The sequence below is a fragment of the Propithecus coquereli genome, unplaced genomic scaffold (assembly GCF_000956105.1).
Source record: "Propithecus coquereli isolate 6110/MARCELLA unplaced genomic scaffold, Pcoq_1.0 Scaffold131, whole genome shotgun sequence".
NCBI classification, from domain to species: Eukaryota; Metazoa; Chordata; class Mammalia; order Primates; family Indriidae; genus Propithecus; species Propithecus coquereli.
In genome coordinates this window covers 1,173,057-1,183,696 of record NW_012137303.1, presented here as the reverse complement: position 1 = coordinate 1,183,696, position 10,640 = coordinate 1,173,057, and the positions used below count along the sequence as shown (strand labels likewise).

Here is a 10,640-nt window from a genome sequence, read left to right as displayed (position 1 = left end):
GCTCTTGCTCAGGCTGGTTTCGAACTCCTGAGCTCAAACAATCCGCCCGCCTCGGCCTCCCAGAGAGCTAGGATTACAGGCGTGAGCCACCGCGCCCGGGCCAGATCTTTCTAATACATAGATGTTCTCAAAAGACTATAAGAAAATCACCTAATAGACTGTGCCTCTAGGAGATAAACATCTGTGAATCAGGGTAAGGATTGGCTTTGGTGGCTAGCTCTGTCTATTCTCCTGAAAACCATCACCTCCTATAGGTAGTAAGTAGTTGTGATGATGTGAAGTCCAGATCTGGACAGAAGGGACAGTGTCTTTAGGTCGAAAGTTTCTTAAGAGTCTGCCAGCCTGGCAGGTTTCTGTCTGTGTTGTATTATTCTAGAGCCTCATGAAACCAACGTCTATTGAGAAATTTTTTCAGGAACAGAAAATGGAATCCTGAACCTGCCTGTTTCAGGTTGGACTGGACACACCCAGCTGGAAATGAGAAAATTAGTCTTTGGCAGAATAAATCCAACAGCAAGCATTTACAGCAGACAGATAGATGCTTGGTGCTGTGATGGGGCCTGTAGGTGGAGCACAAAGAAGAGTGTGCACTGTAATTCTTTCCTCTTAGAGATCTCACAAATTATTTGCCGTATTGATCTCCCAGTTGTTCTCCAACATCAAGGTTCTTTCCTACTTCCTTTCCTCCCTCCTGTTTCTTGCTCCCTCCTTCCATCTTTTGCTTCCTTTCTTCATCCCTTCACAGAAGAGGCACAGTAGGGGCTGAGATACCATTGCTTGGTAGCTGAGCCCTGGTCTCCCTCCCCAGGCCTGGGCTCTAAGCCCCTTGTTGAAATGAAGGGGCACGAGGATGGGGGCATCCGGCTGGAGTGCACATCTGGAGGGTGGTACCCAAAGCCCCTCGCGGTGTGGAGGGACCCCTACGATCAGGTCGTACCTGCCCTGGAGGAGGCTTACACTGCTGATGCAGATGGCCTCTTCATGGTGACCACGGCTGTGATCATCAGAGACAGCTCCCTGAGGAACATGTCCTGCTCTGTCAACAACACCTTGCTCAGCCAGGAGAAGGAAACTGTGATTTTCATTCCAGGTTAGTTCTCTGCCCTCTGGAGATTCATGGTGTGGAGGTGGAATCCTCAGCCCACAGATGGATCCCCAAGTGATGAGATGGATCCAAGTGATGAGGGGTGGTCAGGAGTATGGGTTTAAGGGTCCTGGGCCCTCAGGAGGTGGAGACTGCAGCTTAGCTGAGGCCTCTTCCCTTGTCATAAGGGAAAAATCAAAGAATCTCAAAACCACGAGTAGGAGTCTCTACTCTGAGGGTGAACCTGATCTTTTTGTTCCTGATGAGGTTCTTGTCTTTCATTAATTTTTAAATATACAGAACAATCATCACTCATGGAGATTAGTAAGGATGGGTTACTACACCTAGTGATCCAGTCTGCTAAAGCCCTCCATTCCTGCCCATGGGGACAAAGCTGGGGAAATTCTGCAGCTACACACATTCATAATTCATTCAACAAATACTCAACAAGTACCTCCTGTGTTCAGGACACTGTTCTGGAACCAAAGACTTAATGATTGAACAAAATAAGCTGGGTGGTGGCTTATTTTGGAGGTGGCTCACTCCTGTAATCCTAGCATTCTGGGAGGCTGCAGCGGGAGGATCGGTCGACCTCAGGAGTTCGAGACCAGCCTGAGCAAGAGCAAGACCCCCATCTCTACTAAAAATAGACAGAAATTAGCCAACCGCTGAAAACAGAAAAAATCAGCCAGGCATAGTGGTGCACACCTATCATCCCAGCTACTCAGGAGGCTGAGGCAGGAGGATCGCTTGAGTCCAAGAGTTTGAGGTTGCTGTGAGCTAGGCTAACACCATGGCACTCTAGCCCGGGCAACAGAGCAAGACCCTGTCTCAAAAAATAAATAAATAAATAAATAAATAACAATCTCTGCCCTTAGGGAGTTCACATTCTGGAGAGAAATAGAGCAGTATAAGAAATAAGTGATTGATTAATTAGTAAAATGTATATTATATCAGATGATGATAAGTATATAGGAAAAATTAAGCAAGGAGGGAATAGGGAGTGCCAGGGGCACGGGGTGTGGTGATTATCAACAGGATGTTCAGGGAAAACTTTAAAGAGGGGAATGGAGCATTGAAGGGAATGAACCAAGCAGACACTTGAGGAGGGAGCAAGCCAGGTAAGAGGAATACCTTATGCAAAGGGCCTGAGGTAGGGGCACATCTGGCAGTTTCAGGGAACCCCAGGAATCTGTGCTGGTGTTGGTGGAATGGAGTGAGTGCAAGAAGTAGGAGTAGATGAATTCACAGTGGCAATGAGGCCACATTGTATGGGGCGGCATAGGCCAAAACAGACTTTGGCTTTTAGTCTGAGTGAGACGGGAAGTATCGGAGGGTTTTGAGCAGTTAACATCATCTCACTTAGGCAGTTCTGCTGAGAATAGACTGCAGGAGGTAAGGACAGAACAAGGAGGGGGCATTGCAATATTCCAGGCAAGAGTGAGGGTGGCTTGAACCAGGGAGGTGGCTATGCTGATTCAGCACAGCTGGTTAGCTTTATTCACCCTGGTCCTTTCCATGGTGACTCTGCTTTTCTATCTCCTGGGCCTCAGCCCTGGCAGTCACTGAGGGATCAGCCAATGTAGAGTCAGCATCGCTTGCTCCACCTGGGGTTTGTGAGCAGATGGTGACAGAGCAGGCACCTGAAGAAGCTCTTCAGATGTGCTCCTGAGGGCCACCCTCACCCTGCGTCTCCCGTTTCTCACTAAATGGACTTTTCTGGCTGCCTTTTCAGAGTCCTTTATGCCCAGCGTATCTCCCTGGGTTGTGATCCTGGCTCTCATCCTGGCTATTCTCATCATCCTCATGGCTGTGAGCATCTGTTACATCAAGAAACTCCACAGGGAAAAAAAGATTTTGTCAGGGGAAAAGAAGGGTGAACTGGAAGGAAAAGAATTTGCTCAGAAGGAATTGGAGAAAGAATATGTAGAAAAAGAGAAACAACGTCAAATAAAAGGTAAAACAACTGGAAGACAAGTTCACTGACATAGCAAGGACACAGTTCTGACAGGGGAGGAGAGAGAGGAAACGTGTATCAGCAGCAGCAAGGGCTTGGAGCTCTCAAGTCCTAGGGATTAATCCCTCAGAGCTTTATTACTTCCGTTGTGCAAACGTTGCATTCATTCCCCTGGCCAAATACACCACTAAATGGTTGAACAAAGGAAGCCTAAAAATGCACTGATACCGTCCAGCCTGTGGATCACAAATCTTTTCTGGTTTCTGACAGTTCCTGTGGCATGGCGGGGAGGGCGATGCTGGTACTCATAGAAAGGGTGGGTCCTGCATCATTTAATGCACACCCAACTTCTCTTAGTTCTTCTGTTGAGGACATTATTCTGTTTCTGTTTCTTTTTCAGAGCAACTTCAAGAAGAATTGCGTGAGTTTAGCCTTTCTTGAACTACTCCATGAACCATTTCTGCTCTGCTTGGTTAGCCTTGATCTCCTAACATTCAGCTCTCTGTCTGTCCCTTGCAGGATGGAGAAGAACACTCTTACATGCTGGTGAGCACCTGTGATGTTCCCTGAGATCCAGAGCTTTCTCCCCACTAGCAGCCAACAGTGCTCTTGAGAAGAGATGAGCAAGGGGCTCAAGGCTGGGTGGGGGCTGGTGGGGGAAGCTGGGAGCACCAGCAGTGTCCCAGCAATGCTGGATCATGGCTCTTCTGTCAGGGAATCCCAGCAGCAATTCGTCAACCCTACAGTCTGTGATCTTTTCTCTTTTAGAATAATTTAGTCCGTAATTACCAGAGGTCTCTGATACATAGTAGACCTCCCCAGGAGTTACATTTCAGTAGTTGTTACTCTTGAATCCTGGATCAATTTGAAAGAAGACAATGATGTCTTCGCTATTTATAACCTGGGGATGGTATAGACCTGCGGTCCCTAACCTTTCTGGCACCAGGACCCAGTTTCATGGAAGACAATTTTTCCACGGATGGGGATGTGTGTGGCAGAGCTCTGAAACCTGGTCGCTAACAGGCCATGGACTGGTAGTGATTCACAGCCCAGGAATGGGACTGTGCACAGTTGAAGACCCCCATGGGGAAAAGGGAACAAGTTTCCCCAGTAAGCCTCATTCTATCCAAATAGGTGGCCAGAAATGCCTTTGTGTTCCTCAGAGAGCACCTGTACCCTGCGTGTAGCCTGCCAGGGTAGGGGGGCCAGGTGAGTATGAGGACACAGAATCCACTTATCTACTCCTAATGAGTACTTTGAATTTTATGATTTGTCACCTTCTGCCCAGAAGCACTAAAGAATTTAGTGTTATCAGATACCATGCCACATGGACCATTCCTTTTTAGGTAAATTTCGAAATCGTCACACAATCACAAGTTGTCACAATCAGACATATTGGAGAAAGAACAAAATCATTTCAACATAATAGAAAGGTAGACTGAATAAGTAATAAAGGATGAAGATGGGAGAGGTCTGTAGAATATCCAGAGTCTGGAACTGGATGTAAATATTTCCTCCCTACCTTTCCAACACACACCTCTCAGGCAGTAGGTTGGCTTTTGGGGAAATTTATCATACTTTTCACTTTGAAGGGTGTCCTTTTCACTCATTTCAATCAGTTCTCACCTGGTTAAAAGAACACAGGGGACTCATTAAGAGACCCTTTATCACCCAGGACATTGTGTAATAAGAGACTCACCTTGGTTGATCCATGCGGGTGTTGGGGGATATGAAGCCTCTTTGCTGGTTTCAGCCAAGTTGTAAAGTTTCTAACTAAAGAGAGACCCAGAGATCATCTGTCCTACCGTAGAATACGGGGCAGATCTAAGAATGCTGAGAGAAAATGGAAACCATTAATTTTGGCTCATTTGCTAAACCTTCTGGGTTTCTAAGGGCCCCAATTCTCCTCCACCTGAGGCCACTGCTCCTTCACTGGAGAGAGAAGTGCAGCTTCAGTAACTCTCAGTCTGTGAGCTGCCTGGGACCAAGGGCCCTTCATGGAAAGGACCGTGACATGCGGGATCCCCACTAGCTTTCTCAGCCTTCTCTGAGGGACCAGGAATCACACAATCTCCTGGTTCCTTGGACCCCAGGCCTAAATCTGAGACTTCCTCTGCAGCTGATGTGGTCCTGGACCCAGACACCGCTCATCCTGAGCTCTTCCTGTCTGAGGACCGGAGAAGTGTGAGACGGGGCCCTTCCCAGCAGAGGGTGTCTGACAACCCTGAGAGATTCGACTGTCAGCCTTGTGTCCTGGGCCGGGAAAGCTTCGCCTCCGGAAAACATTACTGGGAGGTAGAAGTTGAAAACGTGATGGCGTGGACAGTGGGGGTTTGTAGAGACAGTATTGAGAGGAAAGGGGAGGCCCTGCTGCTTCCTCAGAATGGCTTCTGGACCCTGGAGATGTTTGAAAACAAATACCGGGCCCTGTGCTCCCCTGAGAGGATTCTCCCTCTGAGAGAGCGCCTCGGCCGGGTGGGCGTCTTCCTGGACTATGAAGCTGGAGATGTCTCCTTCTACAACATGAGGGACAGATCGCACATCTACACGTGTCCCCGTTCACCCTTTGCTGGCCCCCTAAGACCCTTCTTCAGGCTGGGGTCTGACGACAGCCCCCTCTTCATCTGCCCAGCACTCGCAGGAGCTAATGGCATCACAGTGCCTGAGGAGGGCCTGATTCTGCACAGGGCACGGACCCCACACCGCCCACAGGACCAATTCCCTGTTCTCACAGCCATGTAGAGAAGCCCTGGCCATCTCGGTACCACTGCACCGGGCCTCCTGGCTGAGTCCAGGCCCCCCTTCCCTCTGGTGACATAAGAGAACATCTAGCTGCCTCTTTCACACCCATTTCAGGCCTCAGCCCCAGCTCTCCCCCTCACCAGGCAGTGGCTTTAGTAGCTCCTCTGCTTGTGCCTATGGGGAGGATCTAGTCTTAGGCAGCTACTTCTATTGCACAGCTCCCAGCCAAGACGAAAGTGTGACAAGGTGATGGACAGCAAACCTGCTGCTTTACCGTCAGGGTGACGATGTTGATCCTGATGCTCCACTTGGCACCAGAGGTTGTGGACATGGGGCGAGGGCAACAGGATGCACCAGGATGTAGGAGGAGGCACGGAACCACACACCTCCTGAGGGGAGAGGGAACCACATGTAGAGGTCAGAGACAGAGGAAGCGGCACCAGAGAGCTGGGAGGAGACCAAGGTTGTGAGCATGGTTAAGCCCCACCATGATAGTTAAGGGGGTCCTGGCAGATGATGGTCCATTTCCACCCAACCCCCATGATTTCTAGACCACATACACACAGGCTTAGACCTGGGATGAAAAAGAAGGAAGGACAAGGACGCATGTTCATCTGGTCTGGCTCAGGTGTCCCTGCAATAAACAAGGACTCAGTACTCAGCCGTTGAGTAGGGCTTGACGTTTAAGGTCCTGCCTGAGGAGGTGAGTGCTGGACCAAGGACACCAGAGGGTTCAGGTTCAATGGAGACAGCAGTGGTTTCAAGGTTCCTGGTCTCAAGATGCCCTTAGACTCTTAAAAATTGAGGACCCCAACGAGTATTTGTTTATTTGGGTTAATATCTATTAATATTTATGGCACTTGCGATTGAAACTTACAAATTTTTTAAGTAGTTGTTAATTTATATTAAATAGTGTTAATAACAAAATATAAGTCAAAGCAAGCAGCATATTTTATGAAAAATAACTTGTTTTCAAAGCAAGATAAATTTATTGAGAAGTATGATATTGTTTAACGTTTTCTAAATCTATTGTCTGGCTTAATAGATGATGTCTGTATTCTCATACGTATGTTTGTATTCAGACTGTTGGGATGTCATAGGTCATACAGGCTCAAGAAAACTACCCTAGTGTGAGAATTAGATTAAAAACAACATATAATGTCTAAATTTTATTATGGAAATATTATAGTATTAACTTTGAGCACCCCTTAAAAGTATATTAGAGACACCCCACCATCACCACCCAGCAATTTGCAGACCATATTTGAGAACTGTGGTAAAGGATCCTGGAAATTAATCAGTGTGATGGTTAATTTTAGGTATCAAGTTGACTGGATTGATGAGTATATAGACAGCTGGCAAAGCAATATTTCTGGGTGTGTTTGTGAGGGTGTTTCTAGAGGAGATTATTAGCCTGTGAGTCAGTGGTCTAAGTGAGAAAGAACTGCCCTCAATGTGGGTGGGTACCATCCAGTCGAACAAAATGACAGAAGAAAAGCAAATTCTCTCTCTTTCTCCTGGAACTGGAACAGTCTTTTTCTGTCCTTGGACATCAGAACTCCAGGCTCTCTGGTATTTTGACTTCAGGACCTGCAGCAGCACCCTGTATTCTCCGGCCTTTGGGCTTGGTCTGAGAGTTACACCATCAGCTTCTCTGGTTTTGAGGCTTTCAGACTTGGACTGAATCATGCTATCAGCATCCCAGTGTCTCTTTGCATACAGCCTGTCATGGAACTCCTCAGCCTCCATAAACATGTGAGCCTATTCTCCTAATAAATGCCTTTCATATATCTATATCTATGCCTATATCTATGTCTATATGTCTCCATCTCCTATTGGTTCTCTCTGGAGATCCCAGACTAATATAATCAGCCATCTAAAATGCTGGCTTAAATGGTAGTATTTTGGATTTTAGACAATTCAATAATCCAATTGGAAAACTGGGCTGAAAAATTTTAAATTGTCCAAGATTATATTACTGCAGTTACAAATAGATACATTTTGGAAAGAATTGGGAACATACTTAAATACCTGATTTGTAAAGATGGAAGACAGGGTCATTTATGTTTATGCGTATGTCTTAGTCTGTTCTGGCAGCTATGGCAAAAACTACCAAGAATGGGTGGTTTATAAACAACAGAAATTTATTTTTTGCAGTTCTGGATGCTGGGAACTCTGAGATCAAAGCACCAGGAGACTGTTGTCTGGTGAGGGCCTGCATCCCTGTTCACAGTCTTTTTGATGCATTCTCACATGACAAAGGGAAAAGTAGTTCTCTGGGGTCTTTTTGTAATGGCACTAATCCCATTCATTAGGGCTCCCCTCACCTCAGGAGGAGAGAAAATGGAAGGAGGTTCCAATCTTCTTGCCACCCCTCCCCCAATCTGCACCTGTGCCTCCTGATCTGTCCTTTCTCCTGTCAGAGGCAAATCCTTCACCCTCATCCTAGACCCCCCCACTCTCCAGCTTCCCTCAGGGCTTCTGTATTCAGTCCATTTATTCATTCATGTATTCATTCATTCAAAAAGGTTTCATGAGCACTAACTATGTGCCAGTCAGTGTTCTCGGCACTGGGGGTACAGAAGTGAACAAAACAGAATGTTCTTGTTCAAAAACATTGTAATGTTGTGGTAGGAGACAGAAAACACAATAAATAGTAATATATAATATATGGTGTTTTGGATGATGATAACTGCTCAGGAGATAAATCAGAGTAAGGAATTTCAGAAGTTGCAATTTAAAATACCGTGGTGATGAGCAAGGGGAGCAAGGCACAGGAACACCTGGGCTAAAAGTATTCCAAGTAGATGGAACAGCATTGCCAAAGCCCAGAGGCAGAAGCACATGTGGAGCGTGTGAAGACTAGTATAACGCTGGTGTGGCTAGAGTACATGGGTGACCAGGGAATAGGAGAGCAGGATGTCAGAGGGGTCCGAGCGCCAGATCACATATGACCTTGAGAGTCGTCATGCTGACCTTGCCTTTGCCTCTGAGAGGGGAGCCACTGAAGGGTTTGAGCAGAGGAGGAACTGAACTGACTTACGTTTTAAGAAGTCACTTCAGATGCTAATAGCTGTGGGTAGGGGTTATAGATAGAAGCCAGAAGACCAACTGGGAGCTATAACAGTGATTGAGGTGAAAGATGAGGATGACTTGTACCAGGGTGGAGCTGTAAAGTAGTAAGAAGTGGTCCAATGCTGCACTTCTATTTAAGATAGAGCAAAAAGGCTTTGCTGATGGACTTAGGTATACAGTGTGAATAATGGAATGGATCAACGGTGACCACAACGGTGACCTTCAGCCCTAAGGAACTGTACAGATGGAGTTGTCATTTACTGAGACGGGGAAACAGAGAGAAGGAGCAAGAGGGAAAGGAGTGCAGAACCACAAGTTCAGTTGTGCATACCTTAAGGTTGAAAAGCCTACTAGAGATTTACATGGAGATGTAGAGTAGGCAGTTGGATAACCAAGAGTGCAGTCTAGGTAAGAGGGCTGGAGATAGAAATTATGTACTGAACTTTGCTATATGTTTGAAAAGTATCATGATAAACTGTTAGGGGTAGAGGGAAGAATTGCATTTTGCTACTGATAACAGAGGCCTCAGTACCATCGACTTTGACAAAACAAGAATTTATTTTCCTTTCATGTAAATGAATTCAGATGACAGCTTTCAAGGGCTGATCTGGGAACTGTAGGTGTCATCCATGCCGAAGCCTACTTCTGTCTTTATTCTCTTTTTTCTCTGTATGTGACTTCCATCTTCAAAGCTGCCTCATGGTGACAAGATGGCTGCTGCCCCTTCAGGTCCAAGCTCCAGGTTTGAGACAAGAGGAAGGAGGAAGTAGGGAGAGTGTAAGAGTTTCCGAGCTGTTTTAGTCTTCCATTTTAGAATCTCTCTGAGAAGCACAACAACTTCCACCCTCAAGCCATTGGCTCAAACTTAGTCCCTTGGCTTCCCCTATCTATAAGAGGGATGGACACATTGCAATAACAACAAAATGGGAATTTATTACTAAGAAAAGTGAGTCTGGATATTGCAGAAGCAGCCAGCCAGCTCTACCATAAAACCTAAATTCAAACTGTTGTAATCAATTTGTATCTACCAAGGTTACAGGTAAGTCCTAGGAGCTGTAATTACTTTAGGGATATGTTTTATGATGTAAATAAAGCAAAAGCATAAGGCTTTATTTTTGGTTTGTGACCTAAATAATGTTGCAACTTGGTCCCAAGTTTTGTCACAAGGACCCCTTACAAAGACACCCCTCACAGTCCACCTAAATTTAACCTCAGAATATACTCCACTGGCAGAGTGAGAAACAAATACACATGAAAATACAACGTGGAACAGACAAGGAGGTAAGGGTGAATGAAGATGCTTAGGAACACTGAAAATAATTTTGTGAAAGATGTAAAACATGCTAAGCACAAACTAGCAGCACTGCCTCTGGAAACCAGAAAATTACATAATTTGGTAATGGATCTGAGACCTGAATTTTGGAGATACTTATATACGTGAAATGGGTTTGGTTTCCCTTCCATTCATACTTTCATTTGGCTCTGCAGTAAAAGGTTATAGTATATTCCAGGTACCCATTATACGTAAGGTGATGTCAGTAAACTGCCACATATCATTTTAATTAATACATATCTTCTTCTCTTCACTTATTAGAATCTTTTTATTTTTCTACTCATTTCTGCTGATATTTCTATTATGATTGAGACATAAAACAGGTCAGGTACAGTGGCTCACACCTGTAATCCTAGCACTTTGAGAGGCCAAGGTGGGAAGATGGCTTGAGGCCAGGAGTTCAAGGCCAGCTTGGGCAAGATAGAGGGACCCCAGTCTCTACAAAAAAA

At 45.8% G+C, this 10,640-nt stretch overlaps 1 protein-coding gene across 4 annotated transcripts in view; it reads left to right on the top strand.

Annotated features, from left to right (window-relative positions):
- Positions 1-6,617, top strand: part of LOC105805662 (butyrophilin subfamily 2 member A2-like) — a 10,400-nt gene extending 3,783 nt beyond the window's left edge. For 3 of the 4 annotated variants that reach the window (XM_012638589.1, XM_012638587.1, XM_012638588.1), the window contains 5 exons: positions 809-1,090; positions 2,820-3,041; positions 3,442-3,462; positions 3,561-3,587; positions 5,161-6,617. In XM_012638589.1, the coding sequence (XP_012494043.1) occupies positions 809-1,090; positions 2,820-3,041; positions 3,442-3,462; positions 3,561-3,587; positions 5,161-5,783 (1,175 nt within the window). In that variant the 3' untranslated portion in view covers positions 5,784-6,617. The remainder of the gene's footprint in view (positions 1-808; positions 1,091-2,819; positions 3,042-3,441; positions 3,463-3,560; positions 3,588-5,160) is intronic. The other variant, XM_012638590.1, reaches the window with a different exon arrangement.
- The last annotated feature ends 4,023 nt before the right edge of the window (positions 6,618-10,640 follow it).